The following is a 26420-nucleotide window of genomic DNA, read 5'->3' on the forward strand; positions in this document are numbered from 1 at the left end:
TCACGACTCCCCCTTCCCGGGGGCGCTCGGCTCCTGGTCGCTGCCTCGGAGCTCCTCCCCCTCCTCCTGCTGCTTCAGGGCTCTGCGACCACCGCTCTGGGCGGCTCCCGGGGCTCCCCCTGAGCTGAGGGCTCCTGGTCCTGCCACGGCCACCGAGCGACCGTGCCGTTCCCCTTCTCCTGCCTGTCGCCCGCCCCCCGTGGCGGGGGCCCCTGCTGTCTTGCCTGCGCCCCTCTGCATCGCTGTGCTGCGGGGACTGTCCTCCGTGCCCGGGGCCGGCTCTGCCCACGGGGCTGGCGGAGGCCCCGGGCCGGGCGAAGCCGCTGGAGGGATGGAGGCGGCGTGCCCGGGCCCCCAGCTCCGTGGGTGGGACGCCTCTGAGGCCTGCTCTGCGATGTCTCCAGGAGGAATGGCTGCTGGGTTGAGGTTCTCACCAACACCCACATGCTCATGCTCAGGCCGGGAGTTTAGGGTTCTTGAAGGAGTATTTCTACAAACACATCTTGGGCTGTCACACTTATTTCTGAACTTAAAGGCCACAGCACAGGAGTAGGGGCATTAAAAAAGAAACCTTTCTGTGCTGTGAGCCCCAGGAACTTGCTCTGAGATTTCACCATTCCTGAGTCGCTTCCTTAGGCCCCTGGTGTTAGTGATCAGCCACCTTCAGAGTCATCAAAGGAAAACCCACAACCAAGAATCCTCTACCCCTCAGATTTGAGGGAGAGAGAGAGAGTCTGGAGGCCTGTGAAAGCGGAGAGCGCGCGTCGCTGCTGAACTCGCTTTACAAGAGATGCTGGAGGCACGTGTCTAAGCAGGAGAGAAAAGAGCGCGGCTGGAAATCTGAGGAGGGGAGGCGGCCAGTCCGCAGAGGGGCCTGGGGCGGGCGGGGGGAGAGGGGGTGTCCCGGCCCTGGTCCTCTCCCCCAGGGATCTCCCCCACCCCCAGTGACCCGCCTTGCCTCCGAGGCCACTCTGCCCTCCGCCCGTGCGCATCTCAGCTCTCTGCACCTTGTAAAGTGTGTCATTTGTTTTTAAATGTTGTTTATAGTATTTTTGCAAAAAATTATTATTTTTTTAATCTTTATGGAGTGAAACAGTAAATTTTTCTCCGTCTTGCCCGTTAGGGTGTTTTTCTTTGATGCTATGCATGGGACGGGCTCCTGTCCTGAGTCAGGAAACCGTTTGTCACGTTTCCTCCTGGTCTGTCACTAGTGTTTGTCCCCCACTCCATACACCACTCGAATATTTAACTGGCAAATGGCGGGAGGTCAGAGTCCAGCCCGGAGCCGGATGGTCATGCAGTCGGTTTACGGTCCCATCTGATTTGGAATGTCACTGGCTCCGCGGCCCCAGCCCTTCCCCCTTCCCCCTTACGCTCCTGCGCTGCGAGGACAGGAAGCTGATGAGCTCTCACACCCAACGCGCTCTGAACACCCGTGGTCTTAACTGTGCCTCCGCCCGTGGCTGATACTCGGGTGTCACGTTTGGCATCATTTTGCCTTGTGTGTCCCTTAACACACAAGCCGCTCACCGTGGCCATCGGCGGTTTCCACCACTTTTGTGCCCTCGCCTCCCTCCTGGCCTTGTAAGCCCTGATGCCCCACTTACCACGCATTTGCCTCCACCAGCGAGATGATCCTTTCCGTGATTTTCAGATTTCCAGCCGCGCTCTTTTCTCTCCTGCTTAGACACGTGCCTCCAGCATCTCTTGTAAAGCGAGTTCAGCAGCGACGCGCGCTCTCCGCTTTCACAGGCCTCCAGACTCTCTCTCTCTCCTGCAAATCTGAGGGGTAGAGGATTCTTGGTTGTGGGTTTTCCTTTGATGACTCTGAAGGCATACACCCCCCCCTCCCCCGGCCTGCACTCTGAGCTGGAAGGGCAGGTGCCCGCCTGACGGGGGCTCCCTCGCGTGTCACTGGCGGCTTTTTTCTTACTGCCTTACTTTTCCCTCTTTGTCTTCGGTTTTTGCCGTGTTAATTGTGGCGTGCCTCGGTGTGGACCTCTTTGGGTTGATCTTGTGTGGGACTCGCTGTGGTTCCCGGACCTGCGTGTCAGTTTCTTTCCTCTGTTGTGGGAAGTTTTCAGCTATTTTTTTCTGGAAGTAAGTTGTCCGTCCCTTCTTCCTTCTCGTCTCCTGCTGGGACCCCTGCAACGCGAACGTCAGTGCTCTTAACGCTGTCCCAGAGGTCTCTCAAACTACACTCATTTTTTTCTGAAAATCCTTGTTTTCTGCTCAGCTTGGGAGATCTCCACGGCTCTGTCTTCTGGTTCTCAGACCCGCTCGTCTGTATCAGCTAACCGACCGCCGGTGTCTCTGAGGGTGCTTTTGTTTAAGTTACTGCATCTTCAGCTCTGTTTGGTTCTTCTCTGTGTTTTCTCTTTGTACCCTTCTCGCTCTTCACCCAGGCTGAGTCTGCGAGCATCTTCATGAGAGCACCGGGGCTGTTCACCTGGCGGATCGCTTGCCGCAACTTCACAGCGCTTCTGGGGCTTTGTCTTGTTCTTTCATTTGGGACGTACCCCTCTGTCTCCTCACTCTGCCCATTTCTCTGTGTTTATTTCCGTGTGTTCGGTAGCTTGCTTACCTTTCCGGGTCTTGGAGAAGTGGCCCTGCTGAGGGAGACGCCCTGCTGGGTGGAGCAGCACGCTCCCCTCTGGCCTTCGGAGTGCTGTGCTCTCGGGGTGCCCCCACGCGGGGTCCGTGGGCCTCGCTGGCTGCTGTGGGTGTGCTGTCGCCGGGGCTGGCCCCCGGCCTGGCTGGCTGCCGGGCCCTGCCTTGTGCAGTGGCTGCTGCGCTGCCGGGCTGCCGGTGGGTGGGCCGGATCCTGGCGTGGCTGGCTGCATGGCCTGGGGGGTCCTGAGGCTGATGCCGGGCCACTGGTGGGAGGGGTCGTGTCTTCGTGGGGCTGGCTGCACGGCCTGGGGGTGTCCTGGCTGTGGGGGTGGTAAGCCCCTGGTGCTACTAGGTTAGACTGAGGACTCCAGAATGGCGCTTTTCGGCAGCAGTGTCCTTGTGGCAGAGTGGGCCTTTGTCAGCATCCATGTCCCCAGAGAGAGCCCCAGGGGCCTCCAGCCTCTCCAGGTGGCTCTCCAAGACCAGCAAGCGGGCTGGCTCCTTTCCAGTGACTGCTTCTGCACTGGGACTCAGAACGTGGGAGATTTCGTAAGCACCCTATAGGAGCCGAGTCCGTGTTTCCTACTGCTCTCGGGCTCTCCTGAACGCAGGACCTGCTGGCCTTCAAAGTCAGACGTTCTGGGGGCTCATCTCAGTGCAGGACACGGGCTGGGGAGGCTGCTGCGCGGCTCCGACCCCTCGCTCCCTGGGGAAACTCTGCAGTTTTAACTACCCTCCTGTTGGTGGGCCGCCTACCCGGGGGCGTGGCCTTGGCTGCAGAGCATCTCCGCGCCTCCTGCCCGTCTCATTGTGCCTCCTTCTTCACATCTTTAGTCGCGGAAAATCTTTCCTGTCGGCTTCCTGTCATTTTCAGAGAGAGCTGCTCTGTAAATAGCTGTAATTCCGGTGTAATTGTGGGGGTTGGGGAGCCCAGGGGATTCCTGCTCTGCCATTTTGGCCACACCTCCTCTTTTTGGTGAACTTCTAATTTGGGTCTGTTTTTTCCATGACCAACCATCACCCTTACCCGTGCCTCCTTGCGAGCAGGTGTGGAGTTCCTGCTGTGTATTTATCTAGAGGAACAGTTTCTTTCTTTTTTTTTTTTCTTTTTTTAACATTTTTCACTGATTTATAATCACTTTACAATGTTGTGTCAAATTCCAGTGCTCAGCACAATTTTTCAGTCATTCATGGACATGTACACACTCATTGTCACATTTTTTTCTCTGTGAGTTATCATAACATTTTGTGTATATTTCCCTGTGCTATACAGTGTAATCTTGTTTATCTATTCTACAATTTTGAAATCCCAGTCTATCCCTTCCCATCTCCACCACCCTGGCAACCACAAGTCTGTATTCTCTGTCTATGAGTTTATTTCTGTCCTGTATTTATGCTTTGTTTTTGTTTGTTTGTTTGTTTTTGTTTTTGTTTTTAGATTCCACATATGAGCGATCTCATATGGTATTTTTCTTTCTCTTTCTGGCTTACTTCACTTAGAATGACATTCTCCAGGAGCATCCATGTTGCTGCAAATGGCATTATGTTGTCAGTTTTTATGGCTGAGTAGTATTCCATTGTATAAATATACCACATCTTCTTTATCCAGTCACCTGTTGATGGACATTTAGGCTGTTTCCATGTTTTGGCTATTGTAAATAGTGCTGCTATGAACATTGGGGTGCAGGTGTCATCCTGAAGTAGATTTCCTTCTGGATACAAGCCCAGGAGTGGGATTCCTGGGTCATATGGTAAGTCTATTCCTAGTCTTTTGAGGAATCTCCACACTGTTTTCCATAGTGGCTGCACCAAACTGCATTCCCACCAGCAGTGTAGGAGGGTTCCCATTTCTCCACAGCCTCTCCAGCATTTGTCATTTGTGGATTTTTGAATGATGGCCATTCTGACTGGTGTGAGGTGATACCTCATTGTAGTTTTGATTTGCATTTCTCTGATAATTAGTGATATTGAGCATTTTTTTCATGTGCCTTTTGATCATTTGTATGTCTCCAAGGCAATCTACAGATTTAATGCAATCCCTATCAAATTACCCAGGACATATTTCACAGAACTAGAACAAATCATAACAAAATTTATATGGAACCATCAAAGACCTAGAATTGCCAAAGCATTACTGAAGAGAAAGAAAGAGGCTGGAGGAATAACTCTCCCAGACTATCTAGAGGAACAGTTTCTGTTCCACGAGGGACAGACTTCCTTGCCTGTGCTCTCGGTGACCTGGTCTGCAGAGCGGCTGCTCCAGCCGACGCCCCGCCAGAGGCGCCCCCCTCTCTCTCTCAGCCCCGCGGTGGGAGGTTTGTCGGGACTCTCAGGACTTCCGAAGAAGCAGCTTTAGCTTTGTGGGCTGTTTCTATTTTACCTTTGCTTCCTGTTTATGAATTTGAGCTCATTACCTTACTTCCTCTCTTCTATCTTCTTGAGTTCATTTAATTTTTTTTTCAGCTTCTAAAGCAGAACACTTAGTTCATTTATTTTCAATAACTCTCACTTCGGCAGCGTGTGAACCTCTGCCTTTTCCTCTAATCACCCTTCGGTGCCTCACTTTTCTTGCAGAGCTAGGACGCTGATAACGCCCAGCGCACTCGCCCACTCTGCTTTCCATTTATCCACCAGCGCTCACTGTCTCCATTGTTTCCTTTCCTCTTTCTTCCGCGACTCACCTATTCTTTTTCAGCCCCGAGGGTGGAACATTAATTGGTGAACTTCCAGCCTCCCCTACCTGCCCCAGCGCTGTCTGCTGCCCCCACGCAGGGCCCCACGCCCACCTCCACGGCCAGGGGCCTCCCGTTCCAGCCGCCCCTCCCCACACCCCTCTGACTCTCCACACCAGACACCCCAGCTCTTTAGGGGTTCGCTCACCACCCTTTCACATCTCCTTCTCAAGCCTTCACAGGATCTGGAGTTACTGCATCTGGAGTTTGTTAACTTGTAGTGTGATCCTCCCACCGGGCGAAGGCTGCAGGGGCGCCGGCCCTGGCTGTGCGGCGCACCTCTGGGTCCCCGGCGCTCGGAACACTCCCTGGTGCTTCGTGGACCCTCGGAAATGTTGGGGGGTGACCGACCGGACAGGGTTCTTGCACCCATAGGCCAGACCACTGTCTCACAAATAGTAATAATGCCTCATTTTTTAAAAAAAAGTTAAAATGTTTTAATTTTCTTTTTATTGGGGCCAAATACACATAACATAAAATGTACCAGTTTAGCCATTTGTCAGTGTACGATTCAGCGGCATTAACGACATTCACACTGTTGTGCAATGATCACCACCCTCCGTCTCCAGAGCTTCTTCATGTGTCCAGACAGAAACTGTGTCCCCACTGAAGGACAGCTCCCCCTGCCGCTCCCCCAGCCCTGGTGACCACCCTCCTCCTTTCTGTCTCTGCGGACTTGCCTACACAAGGGACGGCACACAGTGGAATTGTGTGGCACCTGTCCTATAGTGAATGCATTCTATCACCTAATACAAGGCAGATGCCTCTTTAAGGGTTTTAAGGTCCATCCATGTATCAGCATTTCCTCCCTGTTTGCGGCCAGACAAGACTCCGCCGCGTGGACGCGCCGCACTTCGTGTGTCCGCTCCTCTGTCCGCAGGCGCTGGCTGCTTTCTCCTCGTGGCAGCTGTGAGTACTTTGCACAGAACTTCACTGCGATGGCGCGGCCCTGGGTTTCAGGAAGGGCCATCTGAGCTGTCCTTGCTTCCACTGCAGAGCTGAGGAGTTAGACTCCCGGGAGTCAAGGTGAAGGGGTGAGAGTGGGAGCAAATACAGCTGGACGCCCCCCACCAGGATGTGTGCTCGTGGACCCAGCGACCTGGTCTGCCTTACCCATCCCGGCCTCCCTGGTTCTAGACCGGTCCCCTGAGGCTCCACAGAGAGTCATGGACAGACTGGGCCATTGACCCCCAAGCCCCTCTGAACTCTTGCTCCAGAACTTTCTACCGAACCATCTCCCCCTGTGCGTCTTTCTTGCAGGGGTTCCCTGACGGCTGCCCACGCAGGACTTTGCAATGAAGACAGCTGAGCCTCGCAAACCCTCTCTCCGTGTTCCGAGGTCCCTCGCCGAGGTCCCCCACCACAGGGGATGAAGGGCGGAGCCCGCCTTCGACCCCTGGGGGTTGTGAGTACAGGTAGCTCTGGAGGCCACACCTGGCAGTGCTGAGGCCGTGGCTGCGCAGAGTCACAGACCCCGCTTGCAGACGGGGGCTGAATGCTGCTCCCTGGGAATAACTGCGCATTTAAATCATCTCAGGAAAGGTAACAGATTCCCATCAAGCTTCCAGCAGACGTGGACCCTGCAGCCCTGGAGAAGCAAAAGGGGAGAGCTGGTCTGTACGGTCACCGAAAACAGGCGGCATGTTTATTCAGTGCCACAATGGGCAGAAACGGGGGCCACGCCAGGCGACCGTGAGCCCCCCGGCGGCCTTGGGCGGGAGCAGTGGTTCTTGCTGTGTGACCTCCCTTTCCTCCCCATCAGTCTAACGAAGGTAATTCCGGCCGGACGACGGCCCCACAGGAGACGCCGGCCCCTCAGAGCTTTCTCACTGGATTGATCTTATTTGTGTGGGCTGAGTGTGGAGGGGAATTTTTCATTCCACAGAAGGCGTCCACCTCCCTGAAGGCCAGAAAGCTGGGACAGCCGAAACCAGGGAAAAGCTGAAGGCGACTGCAGTGCGCTCCCCACGCCCACATCCTCATAGCCGCGGAGCCCCCGCCCCGAGTGCGGCCCCTGCCGGCAGTGTGGACCGCTGCTGTGCCTGCGAGATGAAGTCTGCACGTGGCTCCTGTGACACAGCGATGCCGGCCGACTTCTCGTCCCTGAGCGTGTCCCTTCCTGGCCGGCTGCTTCCCCAGCAGGCTCCTGAGTGCCGGGGGTGCCCAGCCACGTGTCCTTTGCCTGCTCCTCCTCTGTGTCCTCACCTCGTCCTCCCACCTGGCTCCTGACGCTTCTCCTCTGCCACATTCCCCGTGGCCCCGCGTGCCCTCACCCAGTGACCTTTCTCCTGCTCCTCAGACATACCCAGACCATTCCTAGCCTAGGGCCAATGCCTCCTCCGTTCCTTTGGCCGGTGAAGTTCTTCCCATAGAGATTCTTAAAGCTGGCTCTTTCCCAACATCCAGAACTCACGGAGAGCGTCACGTCGTCCTGACCATCCTTCCACGCCAGCCTCATGCCCGCTCGCCTGTCTCCCCAGATCCACTCTTCACTGTCCAATGTGGCGGCCACGAGCCACGTGTGTCTGTGGCGCACATGGAACGTGGCTGGTCGGCGTTGAGGTGTGCTGAGGACACACACACTCTGGATTTCAAACACTTCTTTTGAAAAAAAAAAAAGAGCTCAATAATTTTTTTTCATATTGCTCCCTCATTGAAATGATAATATTTTGGATCAATTGGGTTTAACGAACTTTGCTACTGAAATTAATTTCACCCGTTTCTTTTGACTTTGTGAAATGTGGCTGCTATGAAACGCAAAAGTGCACACGACTCTAAGCGCGAGGCGAGCTGTGAGGCCTGCGCCGGGCAGCGCTGCCCCAGAGGCCGCCACCGGGGCCTGCAGCCCCGCCCGGCCGGGAGGCCTGGCCGCATCCGTAAGCTCCCGGCCTCGGTCTCCCCTCTGCTCAGCGGGGAGCAGGTGGCAGGCGCGTGCCGCTGGGCGTGGCCGGGGGACTCGCTCGCCGGGAGTTTCCGGTGTTCCTCTCATCTGTGTTCTCATTCCCTTATCCTCCATCCCGCCCGCCGGTTTCCAGCCGCCTCCTGCATCGCCCGTGCACCCACCTGTGTCGCCTCCACCGTGTGCCAGCGCTGGCGGCTGCTGTGCTCGCCGTGTGTCCTCGGTGGTGCCGTCCCGTCCCGCACGCAGTAGGGGCGCAGGGAGCTTGTGCTGAGTGACTGACGGGACTGAGGCTCCTCCGTCGCCGCTTCCATCCTCACTAGCGCTTCCACCCGCGCCGCTGCAACGGGGCCACGGGCGGGAGTGTCAGGGCACGTCCGCTGCGTGAACGAAGGCACGCGCGCCCAGGGGTGGGGGAGGGGAGGGTGAACGATGCTGTGCGTGGCTGATGGTCCCAGGGACCAACAGGAGGCCCTGGTCCTCCAGCTGGCCCCCTCGGCAGGGGACGGTCCCCAGGACGGGGTGGGTGAGGGGAGTTGGGTGCAGGGGGTGGGTGTGTCACAGTCCAGGAGGGCCCGCTCAGGGCCGACCTTCCCCACCAGCTTCAGCTGCTCTGAGTCTTTGCCTCTCCGCTGATGCATCCTCTCAGAGAGGCGTCTGTGGGCTGAATAAAAGAAAGGGTGGATCAGTCAGAGCGCCGGTTCCCGTGAGACCGCACACAGATATGTGTAGATAACCCCGTTTTGAAAAGGCAGATGACAGCAAAATAGTGTTTAGCAATTACACTCTGAAGATGCTTTTTAATAAATCTGTGAGAATGTCTCTTTCCCACTGACTGATGGGCTGCACGGCCTTATCGCTCCCCGAAGGATGGCTGTTCTCACAGCTGCATCTGCTGTTTCATCCGCAGGCTTCCCTCAGGGCCCGCTCGGGGCAGGACTGGGCTGGGCGCAGGCCCAGGGACCCTCGGCCCGGTCCTGCTCTCTGGTCGGGGAGGGCTGGATGGGAGCGGGGCGGGACCGAGAGGGACAGGCGGGGTGCAGCGGGGAGGGCGGGCAGCTCTGGGGGTGGCCAGCTCCTGCTGCTGAGGCTGCTGGGGGACCTGCGGCCCATCCCCCCCAGGGACGCTGGCCTGTGCCTGCTCCCTCCCCTCGGGTCATCTGGGTGCTGGGCTCGGCACCACCCCCTGCCCTGTGCAGCGTCCTCCTGGTGGCCACATCTTCCTGCTTAGTGAGCACTGACCACCGAGCTCCCTGTCCCGGGGCTGAGATGGGTCCCTGCTCGCGTCGGCTCAGCGTCCTTGGGCAGCTGGTGTCCCTGTTATAGCTGCGATCATTACCCTCTCTGCTGGCACAGAAGCACAGTGGACCAAGGATGCAGGAGGAGTGACGAGCCGCATGGGGGCCCGTTGGGTGGGGGTCAGGGGCTGTCAGGTGTGCCACCCTCTTGGGTTGGTCCCCAGCAGCACCCGGAGCCTGGGGTGGGAGCAGAGGTGCGACCGGACGAGGCCCTGGGCATCCCAGGGGACCTCGGAGCGGCCAGGGCGTGGGCACAGGGCTGGGCAGTGAGCCTGCCGTCTGAGCCTGGCTGCTGGCTGGGTGGCCCTCCACCCGCTCTGCACCCTGATCCAGGTCAGAGGCTCTTGGTATCTTCAGTCTCTCCTGCCCCTCTCTTTCCCCCGCCGCCACGTGAACATGCCGGAAACTCTTCCACCAACAAATCAAAACAAGCCAGGTCACCACAGCCAACAACAAGGAGCCTCCTCCGACCGGTCCCTGCCCTGGGATGGACACCGGGACCTCCCTCTCCTCCCGGGGGCCCACTCCAGGCTCCTCGTCCACCAGGGGCCTGTCATCAGCCCTGGCTTTGAGTCCAGGGCCAGGGAAGGACGAGGCAGAGCGCATCCGAAGTGCCAACCCAGGTGGAGCCTGGCACGCCACCCGCCACGCCACCCGCCACTCCGTCACCAGGCACTGGCCGGGCACCTCGTCCAGGATGTGTGCGGTGGGGCGGGGGGAACAGAGTCCCAGGTCCCCCTTCCCAGAGCGTGAGTCCTGGAGGGAGGAGACTGACAGCCACGAACACACCGCACATCTGCCGAACGTCAAGTGCATCGGAGGAGGGGGCAGGGAGGAGGGGGTGTGGGGGACGCTGAGGGTGGGAGACGCCAGGCGGCCTGGCATGGGGGTGCTGGGGTGCAGGTGCGGTGAGGAGAGGCTGTCTGGGAGGTGCCCTGAGCACAGACCCCAAGCTAGGTGGATCTGCTCAAAGCACAGAGCTTCCCCCCATTCCCCCCCCCCACCGGATCACAGAAGCATGTCGCTCTTCATTTCATGGGGGAGTAAACCGACCTGGGGGAGCAGGTGACTGAGGACAAGACAGCAGAGAACGTCAAGAGGAGGCGGGCAGCCGGCTGAGCGCTGCAGGCAGGAAACTAAACGTCCTTGGCCCTGGCCCGAGGGGGGCCCTGCGTGCTGTGGGGACGGGATGAAGTGAGCCGTGCCCTCTGACGGGGACATGCTTCTGGACCAAGAGAGAGCTGCGCCCCTCCGGCCCTTCTCAGCTGGGCCTGGGCCTTGGCCGGCTGAGCCCAGTTTGAGCGCAGAATCCTGCTGGTCCCTTTGCTGAGTGTCCCCCACCTGGATAACCGATCATCTTGGCCCGCCTTCCGCAAGAGTCCCGAGGGGCCACTTAAGCAAGACGTCCCCTTTCCTTGTGCCTCAGTGGGTCCCTCTTCACGACTGTCCACCCACTGACCGCCTACCCCTGCGCTTTGGTTTTAAACCCCCTATACTGGGAGCTGAGTTCAATCTCTTGGCCCATGGCAGGGATCTTGAATAGAGCCTGTCTTGCTGGTTTTAACAAGTGTCTGGTGAATAACTTTTCTATTATAATGTAAAGGGGGTAGGGGAAGGGGGATGGCGGTGCCTCCTGTAAAGAACACAGCGGTGCAGCCCTGTGTTAAACGCTGACAAGCGCCGGGAAGACCAAACACTAGGCAGCTTCTTTGGTGGCCCCGTGGCACCGCTGCCTTGCCGGGCGCAGCCCTGCCACGGGCGCCAGGCCCCTCTCTAAACTGCCCCTCTGCATCCCCACCTGGGCCTCAGTTTTGCCGTGTGGGAAACGGCCCAGTGGTGGGAGCTGCCGGCATTTCCTGAGTGCTGCTGGCCGGGGTCCCTCAGCACTCACGTGCCAGGGAGCCCTGGGGGGCTGCTGAGAAGACAGGCAAATAGGTGCAGAGCTGCTGGTCCCCTCGGTGCGACCTCCCTGAGATACAGTGAGCCGCGGGGCTCAGAGCCGCGGTCATTTACAGCAGTGGGGTCCCGAGAGGTGGGGGGCCAGCTCAAGGGCACACAGTCACTTAGTGGGGGCGGGCCAGCCCCTGAACCCTCTGTCCAGCCCCCTCTGCTGGCCTCCTTATTGGCCGCTGGGCAGGAGGGCGCTCCGGGCCTGGCCCCGGCTCTGCTATCGCACCTGGAACCCAGCCGCTCCTCTCTGTAACTCCATCAGAATCTTTTATTCCTTCTGAGCTGTGACCCAGAAAAACCCCATTTGTGGCGCACACAGCTTCCTGCCTGCTTGCAATTCACGAGCACAGAACCGCTCGCTTTGGGCGCCCCTGGCGCTGGGTGGAGAAGGGGGAGGCCCGGCCGGCGGGAGCCAGGCCCAGGCTGGCTGGAGGCACAGGCTCTCAGCGGCCCGGGCTCTGGGGTCTTGGGACCCTGGCCAGGTGGTTTACTTTCTTGCTCTAGATAAATAAAAGGCAGAGCCCTAGAAGGAGGTCAGCGTGGGCGGAGGAGCTGGCCCACGGGAGGACGGGCCTTGCAGCTGAGCCCTCAGGGCGCAGCCTGTGGCTGGGCGGGGCCCTGCCTTGTCCAGCCTGACGCTCGGGGCAGAGGGCTCCAGGGAAGGGCAGGGGTGAGAAGTCCTGGGGATCAGCAGGGGCTGGCTGGGGCTCTACCCCACCTCCTGGGCACTGTCTGGAAAATGAAGGCAAACCTCACGCCTGGGAGCGGAGTCCCCCACAGGCACTGAGGACCCGCGGAGTCCTGTGCAAAACCGGAGCCCACGCTCCTAGCCCCTCAGACACCAGCCATGTAGTCTCTCGTTCCTAGGCTCCACCCGGGGGCCGAGGGTGCATCTCACCGTCTGTGTGGCTGCAGGGCCAGGCAGCTTGTAGCCCTGGGGGTGGGGGAGACCACGGGGTTCCCCCAACACCAAACAGGTATGTTCTGTCAACATTAAAACAGGAGGAAGCCACCTGTTAACCCCTTCCCAGCAGCAGGGCCCCAGGACAGCCTGGGCGAGGGGATCCTGGCTATCAGGGGAAGAGTAACTCAGGTGAGTCATCCTAGGCGTCCACCCGGGTTGCCCCTGGCAACCAGAAGCGTTCGCAAACTGCCTCTGGTGTAACCTGTTCCAAGAGAAAACCATGTGCTGCCAGACCTGCGAGGCCCCAAGACAGACCATTTAGAAGAGCCTCCCACATCTTCCAGGTGGTGAAAGCGAGCACAAAGGCAGGAGCTGGCACAGGGGGGTCCCAAGGAGAGTGAGCTGGCGCAGGGCCCAGGGTACCCACTCCACACCCCACATCCCCTCCCTACATGGTGACCCCCAAAGGGTCGGGGCGCTGTGGAGACAAAGCACAGGATCTGAAGCCACACGGACCTGGCTCTGAGCCCTAGTCACTGGCTGTGTGATCCTGGGTCCATGATGTAAATGCTCTGAGCCGCAGCTTCCTTGTTTGCAACCGGGAGGTAACGTTCACTTCCTGCAGGATTGTCAAGCAGGTTAAAGACACAATGTTGAGTTCCAATTTTGAGCAAGAAATATTAAGTGCATCCTGTCTTGTTATCCTGCTGAGCACAAATGTGAAGCTTGGGCAGAGGTTACGTGGGGCTTGGAGAGGGAGGTGGCAGCCAGCAGACCGAGGAAGCAGACAGGTACCAAACAGGCGGGGAGCTTCCCATTGGTGTCTCCCAGCCTGGCGTTAAAGGCAGCACGAAACGTGGACGTACAGACCAGGTGTGGTCTGAAAGAGCCTCAGGAAAAACCCCTGCACTTCGGCCCGAGGGACAGAAAAGGAGCCCCCCGAGGCTTAGGGGCAGTGAGGGGAACCCACTGTGTTGCTTTCCCTCTTATCCTTTCTGTCTTGCCACAACCCAAGAGGATGCAGCGGAAAAGACGGGGCTGGGCGGGCACCTCAGAGGCACAGGGAGGGGGTTTCCCCCCTCCTAGATGTGGTCCTAACAGCAAGAGGTGAGTTCTTATTGCTTTGTCTTCTGTTCTCCTAATGTTCGGTCCAGACCCAAATGCAGTTGAGGAAAATACACAGCGAAGCAGAAAAAAATTGCAGCCCAGGCTTTTGGCTTGAGGACTGCAAAAGGGGCCCCAGAGAACCAAAAAGTGTGAGGCAATCATGATGAGAAAGGAAGTCAAGACAGCTGTCCTGTGAAGTGGAGCACGAGCTCCTGGCTTCTCTAAGCTGTGCACACACGGATCTGATGTTAAGGAGCACGCCTTGGATTCTGAGAGCTAAATTATGAGATACTCTGCTGCCCACGTCCCACACTGGCCCCCGAGTGCACACATGCTGGACAGACCTGCAAAGCACCACAGAGACTTTGAAACTGAGCTGACATTGAAGCTACAGCCCTCAGGAGGAGTGCCTGAGCTTTGTTCTGAACATAATCAGGTTGACTGTCTGCTACACCGAACACCTGCATGATCCAGAGGATTTGAACAGGACCTAGAGCCTCACAGCATAACAATCAAAATGTCCAGTCCAACATCACCACAACCCCAAAGTGACAGGCGCACACACAGAAAAGGGGAAAGCCAGCTTGCAAGACGAAAGCCAATCAGCAGACGTCAGAGCTGAGAAGACACAGATGCTGGCATCTTAGAAAAGTACTTTAAAAACCATGGCTTAAGAAGTAAGGGCAAACCCTCTGGAAATAAATGGTAAGAATGGAGCTCTCAACAAAGGAAAAAAAAGTATAAAGAAGAAGCAAATGGAAGTTTTAGGGCTGCATATAATCCCTGAAATAGAAATTTCACAGATGGAGTCACTAGCAGATTGGCGATGACAGAAGAAAGAGCTGGTGAACTGGAAGACAAGCCAACAAAAGACCAGTTCTGAACACCAGAGAGGAGGCACTGGGAGAAAGTGAACAGAACCTCCAGGCCTCTGGGGCAGTAAGAAAGCTCCAGCATGCGTGCCATCAGAGTCTCAGGAAAAGAGAAAAACAGAACGTGATGCAGAAAAATTATTTGAAAAAAAAATGTTGGCTGAAAACTCCCTAAATTTGGGGAAGACATAAACGTTCGTTCATAGTCAAAAACCTCCAAGAAGGTGAACTCAAAGAAATCCTGGACCAGACACATAATAACTGAGCTGCTGAAAACTAACGACCACCCCGCCCCAAACCCAAATTCAAAGACCAAACAACAAGATAAACCAAACAAAGGTGTTGAGAGAAAGACACCGAACAGCATCTAAGGAAGCAACGAACCAAGTGACTGCAGATCTCTCCTAAGAAAGAGGAACAGCCAGGAGGAACTGATACAACCTTTTAAAAGAACCGGAAGAAGAGAGCTGTCAGCCCAGAATTCTACACCCGGGGTAAAGAAGAGAAGAGACAGATGAAGGAACCCTGGGAGAATTTGCTGCCAGCAGATCTGCTCTCATAGAAATGCCGAAGGAGGTTTTTTCAGAAATAAGGGAGATTACACCAGAGGGAAATGTGAAATACTAGGTAGAAAGGAAGAAATAAGGGAATGACGACTTTCCAAGTAAACAGAATGTTCTCTGAAGTTCTTTAAAATAAGACCACCGAAAGCAAAAATTAGAATGCTGTCTGATGGGATGTTCAAGGTTTGTGGGCGTGATTCCACTGCGGGAGGCAGCGCAGAGGCACTGGGAAGCACTCCCATGACGCTCGGGCTTATGCAGGCCACCTGATGTGGTGAGACACAGAGTCAACACGCACCGTGAGACGTTCAGTGCGTGCATTGTAACTCCTACAGCAAGCCCGGACATAACCCCGCAAAAGGCATGGTCCAAACCTCAGAAAGCAGAATAAGGGGGAATATTAAAACAAATTCAATTAATTAAATCCGAAAATGGGAAATAGGGAAGAAAACCAGAATGCAGATAGTCTAAACATACCATCTAGAAGAGAGAGAGATGGGAAGTCAGTCAGAGAAACCACGTATCGTAGGTGAAACGTCCAGAACGGGGACGTCCGCAGAGACAGAACGTAAAGCAGTGGCCTCCTGGGGTGGGCCCAGGGAGCGGAGACAGACGCTGCTGAGCGTGGGGTTGAAACTGCTCCAAAATCAGGTTGTCGGATGGTTACAGACTCTGTGGATACACCAGAGTCAAGCAGCTGGACACTCCAAGTGGGTGAATTTTGTGGTGTTTAAAATGAATTTCAATAACGCTGTATACACTGATGGCTAAGAAAATAAACATTAGTATAATAACAAATTGTATCTTTTAAAAGTTAGAGATGGTCAGGATTGATTAAGAAAAGACACAGTGGTGGGCCCTTTCAAAAACCCGCTTTGAACATAAGGATACAGGTGACGTGAAAGCAGAACAATGGGTGAACAGACAGCATGTGTTCTCTGATCCAAAGGAACCTGGGCCACACGGACTTCAGGGCAAAGAAGGTGATCAGGGGTAAAGAGGGACATTACATGTCATAAAGGGGCCGATCTACCAAGAGGAGGCAACAGTCTTAAAACACTGAACTTCAAAGTAAATGAAGTAAAAAGTGATAGAACTGAAAGGCGAAATGAACAGGTTAACAACTGTATTGTAGACTTCAACACATTCCCTTGTCAGCGATCGATGCAACAAACAGGCAGAAAGTCAGCAAAGACCTAGGAGACCGAGGACCCTGTCGGCCAGCTGGGTCTGAATGACACTTAAGTAATACTCTAACCCACATTAGAAGAATTGTGGATTCTTTACAAGTGCACGTGGAATGTTACCCCCAATAGACTCTATTCTAACCGTGAAACAGACCCCAATGCATTTTAAAATAATTGAAGTCACGCAAAGTATGTTCTCTGAACAAAATGGAATTAAACCAGAAATGGATAAGAGAAAGATAGCTGGTGAATCTTTAATATTTGATAGTTGAACAGAAAACTTCTAAGTAATATACGGGCCAAAGAGGAAGCCTTATGGGAGATTAAAAAATACTTTGAACAGAACGAAAATGGAAACACAGCGTATAAACCACGAGTAAGAGTCTGTGGGGGGCAGCCAGGGGCGCTCGGAGGGCGATGTATGGTGTTTAGTATTTACGTGAGAAAGAAATGCTCAGAATCAAAAACGTGTCGCCACCTTAAGACTACAGAAACGAAGGGCCTAGTAAGCCCAGATGAGAAGAAAAGGAGTCGTGATGGCTGGGGTGGAAAACAATACGGTGAGAGCACAAAAACAGACCAAAAAAAAAAAAAAAAAAAGAGGAATGAAAGCCTGTTTTTTCTAAAAAGATCAATAAATGGATAAACTTCTAGCCAGACCGGCAAAGGAAGAAAGAGAGAAAAACAGAAATGGAGAAAGAGAGAGAGAGAGAAAGAAAGAAAGGGACACATTTTCAGTTTGAACAAAGAGGGGACATCACTACACAATCCACAGACATTCAAGGGTTAATAAGCAAACACTACAAACAACTCTACACACACACATTTGACAACTTTGATGAAATGAATCAATTCCTCCAAAGCCACAAACCACCATAATTCACTCAAGAAGAAATAGATAACCTGAGGAGTCCCATATCCATCAAAGAAATTGAATTTATAGCTTAAAATCTTCCAAAGGAACAAAGGAAAACAAATGCCCGGGCCTAGACGATTTCGCTGGTCAATTCTGTCCAATATTTAAAGATGAAGTAATGCTGTATCAATATGGTTTTCCCCCCAGACAATTAGAGAGGAGGGACCACTTCCTAATTCATTTTATGCGGTTGAAACTACCCTGATAAAAAAGAGAGCCCAAAAAAAAGATCAAGCTTTCATGAACAGAGGTGCAAAAATGACAGCAAAATCTTAACAAATGGAGTCCAAGGGTACAGAAGACGTGTTCAGTATTCAAAAACCAATCACCATGATCCAGCATGAAAAAGACCAAAAAAAAAAAAACAAAAACAAAAACAGAAAAAACCCATTTGTCAAATAAAATTCTGCAGAAAACTTTTTGACAAAATTCAGCTCCATTCACAACAGAAGCTGTCAGCAAACTAGGAAAAGTAGGCCACCTTTTCAACCTGATGAAGGGCATTCTCCAGACTTAACAGTGAAAAGTCTCAACGTTCTCCTCCTAAGATCAGGACCAAGGCAAGGATGCACATTTCCACCATTCCTGTTCAACACCACGCTGAGTCCTAGGCCGTGCATGACAGCAAGAAAAAGGAGTAAAAGGCATGCATGCTGGGAAGGAAGAAGGAAAGTTGTAGCCGTTGTGTATGATGCAACTGCATGCACAGAAAATCCCAAGAATCAACAAGAAAGTTACTAGGATAAGTGGGTTTTGTGACAACGTAGGAAACAGATCAACAGACAAAATTAAATCATGTATTTGTATACTAGCAATGAATTTGGAAACCATTTTGAAACCAAAGTTAATAGAAACGCTACCATTTAAAATATTTCCAAACCATATGAAACACTGGGCTTTAAATCTAATGGAACAGATACAGGATCAGTGCGCTGAGAACCACGAAACATGAAAGTAAGGAATCAAATAAGACCTAAGTCAAGGGAGGGAGGCGCCATATTCATGGATGGGAAGAGTCAATGTAGCTAAGACTTAAATTCTTTCCAAATGGACCTAGAGATTTAGTGCAGTTTCAACAAAAATCCCAGTGGATTCTTTTTCTGTAGGCATAGACAAATGGATTAAAAAATGTATATGGAAAACCAAAGGAATTAGAATAGCCAAAGCAACATTTTTAAAGAGAAGAATCGACGTGGAGGAGGCCCGTTACCTGGTTTTAGGACTTACCATAGAGCTGTGGCTCTCGAGGCTGAGGTGTGGCGAAGGGGTGGGCTCGTGGGCCTAAAGGACAGAACAGAAAGCAGAGAAATGAACCAACAGAATACGTCTAACAGACACGTGCTAACACGTAATGGAAAGCAGAAAGGACTCATTTCCAACGAATGGTGCTGGAGCAATTTGACACTCACGTGCAAATCTAGAATCTGGAGTGAAACTTGGCACCTCGCAAAAACTCAGAAAGGTCGTAGATCTAAATGCAAAAGTAAATGGATACATTTTTCAGAAGGTAAGCGTAAATATTTGTGACCTGTCATGTAAAGAAATCCAAAAACGTGGTCTAAGAAGAAAAAAACCCCAGGATTTCATCAAAACTAGATACTTCTGTTCTGCGAAAGACCCTGTTCAGAGGATGAAAACCCAAGTTGCAGACTCGGGGAAGGTATTTGCAAATCACATGTCAGATAAAATACTCAGAACATATAAGGAGCTTGCAAAACTCAGCAGTTAGAAACAAACCCAGTGGGGAAGAGAATTGAGCACCAGATCTGAACAGACACTTCCCCCAGGAAGAGACACTGAGGTGCACGAGCCCAGGAGGAGACCGGCACCGTGACTCGCCACTAGGGAAGTGCACATTAGCACCCCAGGGAGATGCCTCCACACGCGATCACAAGCGCCGACACCGCCAAATGCAGGAGAGGGTGTGCAGCGCTGGGGCTCACGCACGCTGTGCTGGCGGGAATGCAGAATGGTACTCACGGCCTCTGGGAAAACTCTGGCAGCTTCTTATCAAGTGAAACCTACTCTTATCTATGATCCAGCAACCGCGTTCCCAGGTAATTGTCATAGAGAAACGAAAGCTCTGCACAGCATGGATATTTATAGAGGTTTTATTCATAATCATCAAAAAATGGAAACCGCCCCTTGGTCCTTTAGCTGGATAAGCAAACTGTGCTACATCCATACAATGAAATATGGTTTGGTGATAAAAAATGAGTGAATATTGACCCACGTACAACCCGGGCGCGTCTCCAAAGCTTGACGCTGTGGGAGAGACGCGGTCTCGCCGTGGGATTCATGAGTGCCATCTTCCCGGAAGAGCAAACTAGAAGGACCGGAGCAGGTCAGGGGGTGCCAGCAGGTGGGAGGGGGGTGGCCACAAAGGGGCAGCCCTGGCGGGCGTTTTGGGGGTGATGAAACCGCCCTCCACTCTGATTACAGTGGAGGTTACAGAATCCATACGTGTGTTAAATCGCATACGACTGTCAGTCCAACAAAGTCAGTTTCACTGCATGTTGATTTTTTTAAAAATTAGAAAAATGATATAATGAAACAAAAATCCACATGTGTACCTTATATATGTTGGTGTCATTCTTCTCTTTATTAATTAAAAAATTGTACAAGTTTCTACTGCAGTGCTATAGGAAGAATGGACGTTTTTGATGGGCAGTGCACAGTGTGGGCAGCGCCCAGCCCTGCTGCCACCCCTTCAACCCTGGCAGGGCTCCCGAGGCTCACCCTGACCCTCCTGCGTCTCAGCTCTGAGGGCCCCTGCTAAGCTCAGCGGGGAACGGTCGTGACTCCCTCGTGGTCTGAAGTGATCGACCCCACCCCCCGCTCTTCGTCCAGACTGTTTACTTCCTCTGCTGTGACACATCCCACCAGCCTCCCCTGCACGACCAGGATCCCTGAGGGGAGGGGAGGCTGCCACTGCCTCTCAGTCACCTCTGTGTCCCTAGGACCAGCTGGACGACGCAGGACCACGCTCAGCAGAAGACCAGCCCTGCTGGAGCTGGAGGTGCACCAAGGCCCAGAGGCGGGTCCTCGAAGGTGGCGTGTGTCTTCTCTGGCTGTGGGAGCCCATGTCGGAGCCCCTCCAGGCTTGAGAATGGTGGTGCCTGAGGCACCACCTGGGTCTGCTCTGGGCTGGGGCCAAGGGGTCAGCGCGTGGCCAAGGACGGGGGCCACGTGTGCAGCCAGACCCAGGCCCGCTCCTCCGCCAGCCCCTGCTGCTGAAGTGCCCTCGTGCGTCCTGGTGACTCTTCACGAAGCGGGAGGCAGAGAACAAATCAGTGCGAAATAATATTTTTACTAAGTTTCTGCTCTCCAGCCTGTGCAGTTGTATCAACTTGTTAGCGGGCCCCTGGGAACGCCGCGGTGCATACTGATGCCGGCTCATGCCAATTACCAGGCTGAGCGATGGAACAGCCTTGTATCGTTTCACCAGTGCACGGGAACAGCAGGTGAACGCTATAGTTTATGATTTTCAATTATAAATCAAATAGACTGAGTTCTCGCTTCTCTTAATAAAGGCTGTAAAAGCACGGAAGTGTGCAGACAGGCTTTGGCTCGGGGAAGGAAAAACAGGTCGTGTTTCTAAGCGATCGCTTGTGTGGTGTTTTTGTTTCTGCCACTGTCTGATGCGTTCAGGGTTCAGAGGAACATTTTAGAATATGTGCATTCGGGAGGAGCCGGGGACTTGGGGCCTGGTTAATTACCCCGGATGTGCTGAGACACGCTCCCGACAGACCGGTGATCTCCCGTCCCTCTGGGGGCCCTGCCTGTCCTAACACCTGCCCCGCTGCCCCGGGGAGGTGTCCCAGAGGGCGTGGGCGTTTGCTTGCATCTCTGGGGATGGCGTTCCCGCTGGACCAGAGGTGATGCTCAGGAGAGGATGGGACACGTGTGGTGATGGGGGGCAGGCCCAGTTCTGTTTCTTCTGAGCGAATATGATGGCTTCCTTTGAGGATCCTGACTCTGCCCCTTGACAAGCTGATTAACCTGGGCAGTTTACCTGCCCTCTCTGTCCCCAGGTTGCTCCATCTATGAACAGCGGTGACAGTAACCCCCCTGGTACATCACACAGAGGCTGAAGAGCTGGCCCTGGGAAGCTGCTCGCAATTGCTCCTGGTGGGGGAAGAAAAGACCGGAGAGGCAGAAGGAATGAGAGCAACGTTCAGAGCAGTAGACAGAGTACAGAGAGCGTCAAGCAGGTAATTTATGTGTCCGGTAAGAGCTCTGAAGACACAGAACTGAGCAAAAATGGGAGACATGGAAGATGAGTTTTCTCCTTTGAAGAAACAGCTCATTTATCAGGTAGAAACAGCTTATTACACGAAACTCAAAATAAGACACATCCAGTGAAAAATTTAAATTACAAGGATAAAGGAAACCATGGGGTAAATATCCAGGTAGAAGAGAGACGGTGCACCAACCTGGACGAGGGTCCTGTGGCCTCGGCTTCCTCCCCTCCTGCATTCAAGGCCCAAATGCCCTCAGAGGGGCGGCTTCTGCCAGGGCCTTAGGAGGTGTGTCCGTGGGGCTCCCGGTCAAAGCTGAAGCCCTGGGTTTCCAGCTCCTGCAGCCAGTCCCGCTCTGGGCAGGGCTCCGCCTGGAGGAGTGTGTGCTGGAGGGGGGTGAGTGGTGACCCCTCCCCACACAGGAGTCTGGGAGCTGGGGCAGGGCAGCCTGGTGCTTGTCCTCCACGCCCTCCACACTGCGGGTGGCCAGGTCGGCTGGGGACGGAGCTGGCCAGTCCTGAGCCCGCTGCCCAGTGGGTAGCTCGCCTGGAGTTGGAAACGCAGAAGAGGGTGGTGGGCGCAGATGCCTGACTTCCGTGTGGGAGGTGTGGTGACTGTTCTGGGCCAAACTTTGTCCCCCTCAAATTCCTATGTTGAAATCCTACCCCCTAGGACTTCAGGATGTGACTTTATTTGGAAATAGGGTCTTGACAGATGCAATTAGTTAAGATGAGGTAAAACGCAGAAGGAACCAGCCCCGCTGACACATTGCCGTTGGACTTCTAGCCTCCAGACGGTGAGGAGCTGGATGTTTCTGTGAAGGCAGCCAGGACACTACCAGTGACCACTGAGGTGTGGCCCAGGGAACTGGCCAGCCCAAGCCTCACCCACAGAGGGGAAGTTAACAGGGCCATTGCTCTGAACCCTTCAGACTTGAAACCAAGCCCATGGTCAATGAGGGGAAGTGGCCATCCCTCCAGGCCCGGAGCAGCTGTGACGCAGAAGTGCTTTTCAGAAGACCTCTGGCCCAACCCTCCTGCATTCCTCACACGAGGAGTGCTGAAATGGACAGCGCCGAAGAAAACAGGTCCAGGTTTAGGGACCGCTTCCGTAGGTGAGGATCATTGCAATAATGGAGGGGGACCATCGAAATAGGGAGCATGCTCTCAGGGTCAGATCTGCAGCACCTCGAAGGTCAGGCAGAGAGGGATTTCCTTTTATAGGGAGGGGCAAACGAGGCTAAAAAGAACCAACTATGGGGAATGGGTCATGTGATGGGACAGCTGAGCAGGGAATGTGTTTCCTTGTGGTCAGCTGACTCTCTGGAGGGGCCACGAGGGACAGCTGCCTGCTGGCTCAGGCTGACTGGGGGTGGGAGGGGACTCAACTCCAGTTTGCTGTAGCCAGTTAGCAAGCACCTTGTTCCCACCGATCAGTGGGAACAAGCCACTCACCTAGTCATTTGTGAGGCACGGAATGGGACTTTGAGGGTCTGCATCTGGTCTTGTCCGAGGTAAGCAAGAGGCATCCAGGGGTCTTATCTAAGTCACATGGGCAAGTGGATTCTTTGTAGCAAGCGGTTTCCTGGAATATGGATGGTGGGTAAGCATTTCTTAACCATCGCTGTTCTCCTGGAGCACAGGGCTCTGGTAGAGTTTCACATGGTGGACAGTTTAGCTCTCATGGTGACAATGAGGTGATGTGGTGGTGATGGTGATGGTGCCCATGGTGATAGTGGTGATGGTGGTGGTGACAGTTTATCTCTTGGTGATGGCGATGATGGTTGTTGTGGTGGTGATGGTGTCCGTGGTGATAGTGGTGATGGTGGTGGTGGTGGTGACAGTTTATCTCTTGGTGATGGTGATGATTATGGTGATAATAATGTGACAATCCTCTGAACTCCTTATGTGTATAATTTGAATCATGAGGTAAGTACTGGCACCCACACTACAGAACTGGGACTCAGAAAGACTGATTCGCTTTCCCAAAGCTCTGGCCCGGTTGTGTGTTGCACAGAACGGGGCTCGCACCAGGCAGCCTGGATCCAGTGCCCACCTTCATGCCACTGCTGCCTCCTGCCTCTGGAAGGAGGGCAGCACTTGCGTTACCTCCAAGGTCAGACTGGCCCAGGTGCACCCTCTGTTTCATCCTTTCACAGATCCACAGAGAGTGTCCCACAAGCACTACCAGATGGCAGCCCACGACACCCCAACTTTGAACAATTTGAACTCAGTTTTATTAATAAATTGCCGCTAATGAATCAAGTCCCTGTGTTAGTGTCCTAGGGCTGTTGTGGCAACTAACCACACACATGGTAGCCTAAGGCAACAGAAGTTTATTCTCTCACCGTCTGGAGACCAGAAGTCAGAAGTCAAGGTGCTGGCAAGGCCACCTCCTTCCGGAGGCTTCAGATGTTCCCTGGTTTGCGGCAGCATCACTCAGTCTCTGCCTCTGTCTTCACGTGGCCTCCTCTCCTGTGTCTCAAACCTCCATAGCCTTTCTCCCCTGAGGGTTCGGGGCCCCTCTAAACCCAGGATGCACTTGTCCGAGATCCTTGTTGGTTACGTCTCCAAGTACAGTCACACTCACAGGGTCCTGGGGTTAAGACACTGACATATCTTTTGAGGGCCACTACCTAACCCACTACAGGCCCCAGATGAAATTTCTGCCCAAGCTCAGCCAGGAGGGCCTCCTCCAGAGTCTGGGTGGTGCCTGGCGGTGGAGCAGTCTCTGGGCGGGGGGGGGGTTGGTTCAGCACATCCACGCAGGGGAGGAGGCAGACCCCAAGCTCCAAGGGGTCCACGCTTCTCACTTTCCAAAGGTCAGCGGGACACACGTGATGATCCAGCACCAGCCCTTTACCTGTGGTGCTGAGTAGGGGAGGCAGTCACGGTGTTCAGCAGGGGTAGCAACAATCCCTCCTTGCTGTGGCCATGGCACGGGCCCCTCTGGATCCTGAGATGCTGAGTTCCTGGATGTGAGCTCGAGGTTGAATTGGGATGGTCCTAAGAAGCTAGGGACTTGCCTGTGTCCTGATCTTCCATCCGGACTTCCCGAGGGAGTGATGCCCAGAAGGCCCTGGTCCAGAGAGCTCTGCGCATCTACCTTTTGTAATCTGCTCACTTAGCCATGCTTACAGAGAAAGAAGGAAAGAAAGTGTCCGTGGGTTCTGCCAAGATTTTTAAGAGAAAACCTTTATAATCCAATATCTTGGTTTCCAGTGAAGGTTGATTGAATTAGGTTGGTTGATTTTTAAGGTGTGAAGGCCACAAGCAAGGGATCACTCACACCCAGACACACAGACACACACACACACCCTGTGTAGCCTTTTTAGATATCATTTGGAGATCTGCGCCCATTAACCAACAGATGAGACAAATTAGGAGTTCACTGATGGCAAAGTTATGGCACAACAGGATTTATTTTGAGTATTGAAATTACTTAAGTATAAAGCAGTTTTTTTAAATTCTGAAAGAAGTTTACAAAAATCTTGTAATTAATGCATGAGAAAGGGGAGGGGGATGGTATGGAATGAGTGGGGAGATGTGGGCTGAAGCCGGGTGATGTGGGTGCATGGGAGACAGCGAGGTGAGTCTACCCAATTCCTGGTCTGAGGTTCAGGCTGCTTGGTTGCGTCTTGACCACTGACTGGGGAGAGCTGATCTGGAATTAAGTCTGGATGCTGCAGCACACACCTGTGAGAGCTTGTCTTCTCAGGTAATGTAAGTGCAGACGTCAGAGCACTGGGACACGTGGCCACACCATGAGGCCACGGAGACTAGTCCTGCTCTTTCTGCTGCTCCGTCACTTGGTGCACAGCCTTTGCCCTCAGAGGACCTCAGCATCCAAGATGGCTGCAGGAAGCGCTGGCTACCACATCTGCCTGCCAGGCAGCAGGGCACAGGTAAGGGGTGTGGTAGCACTCCCTGGCCATCCCTTAAGATGTCTTCCTCAGGTTTCACTCAGCAACTTCCCCTTACATCTCATTGGCCAGAACTTAGTCATATCACCATCCCTACTTAAGAGGAAATGTGAGTGTTTAGATGGGCATGTTGATGCCCCCAGTAAAAGTGTTTTTTTTTTTTTAAACCAAGGATAGAATGGAGAATGGGTATTGGGTGGCCACCTAGCCACCTCTGCCACGGAGGGGCAATAACAGAGCAGGCAATGGATTCACAGGAGTTCCAATATCAACATCAGACCAAGGGGTGTTCTTGGCATAATGCATCACAAGACAAAGTTATGATTTTATAGAGATGAAAGGTAACCTCACAGACAGAGGAGACCTTATGACCAACAGGTAATATAGAAAGAAAGGGCATTAGATACACATGGAGAAATTGGCAGTAGCTCGATGGTAACAGAATAACTAACCCCTGTACTTCCTGTTTCATCCTATATGCCAGGCAGCGTGCACGCGCCGGGGCGGCGGTGAGGCGACAGGCGTCCCGCGCCTGTGAAGCACACAGTCTAGGAGAGGCGGCTGGAGAGACATCAGTCACTGAAGCATGAATCCTGTAGGGAATGTCTACTCTTTTCCTGAACTGTTTATAAAAACAGATGAACTCTTAAGCTGTGAAGAAGCCAACAATCCACTACAAAGGCAGGAATCATTCAGCTTCCTTTGGCAAAGCACGCTGTCATAGTGCTGAAAAGTAAGAACAAGCTTTTAAACTAAGGAAAGGTAGAATATAAATGTTCTCTTAACTCATTCGTAGCAGAAAGGAAGGGATGAAGGAAGGAGGGAAAGAAGGAGGGAGGGAAGGAAGGAAGACTTCAACTACAGATTATGCTGAAAACTATATACCCAAATTTAAGGCATCCAGCCAGATAACCCTCAAAGAAAAATTGATAACTGGGAATTACCTTACCAGAAAATGACACTATGAACAGAACAATTATATTCGTTAGCTTTAGGTGCATGAGAAACCACCCCAAATCTCAGTACCTTCAGACAACCGTCGTGCTGGGCTCTGTGGGTCGGCTGAGTCCTTCCTCAGAGCTGGCTGGGTGAGGCTGGTCTCTGCTGGGCTTCTCCTGGCGTCCGTGTCCCTGGCGGATACACTGGCTGGTCTAACGTTGCCCTGACTGCTCACCGTGGCTGGCAGGCCGTTGGCTGGGGCACACTGGTTCTGCAT

The 26420-nt window shown here is 53.6% G+C and overlaps 1 protein-coding gene across 1 annotated transcript; it reads right to left on the reverse strand.

Moving 5' to 3' along the window:
* LOC116667821 (translation initiation factor IF-2-like) lies at positions 1 to 26420 on the reverse strand. Its single transcript, XM_032493865.1, has 8 exons — positions 26231 to 26420; positions 21703 to 21828; positions 18269 to 18322; positions 8807 to 8908; positions 8409 to 8584; positions 2973 to 3171; positions 2585 to 2876; positions 1 to 490 (listed from the first exon to the last, which is right to left on the reverse strand). The coding sequence occupies exons 1-8, from the start codon at positions 26418 to 26420 to the stop codon at positions 1 to 3; spliced, it is 1629 nt and encodes a 542-aa protein (XP_032349756.1).

This window comes from Camelus ferus, chromosome 12 (genome assembly GCF_009834535.1).
Source record: "Camelus ferus isolate YT-003-E chromosome 12, BCGSAC_Cfer_1.0, whole genome shotgun sequence".
Classification (NCBI taxonomy): Eukaryota; Metazoa; Chordata; class Mammalia; order Artiodactyla; family Camelidae; genus Camelus; species Camelus ferus.

Coding starts and splice junctions, on each gene's coding strand:
- LOC116667821 (XM_032493865.1), bottom strand. CDS start 26,420: ATGCAGAACCAGTGTGCCCCAGCCAACGGCCTGCCAGCCACGGTGAGC. Junction 3,172..8,408: donor ACACGGTGGAGGCGACACAG/GTGGGTGCACGG, acceptor CGGCTCCTATAG/GGTGCTTACGAAATCTCCCA. Junction 2,877..2,972: donor GCGCCATTCTGGAGTCCTCA/GTCTAACCTAGT, acceptor CCCTCCCACCAG/TGGCCCGGCATCAGCCTCAG.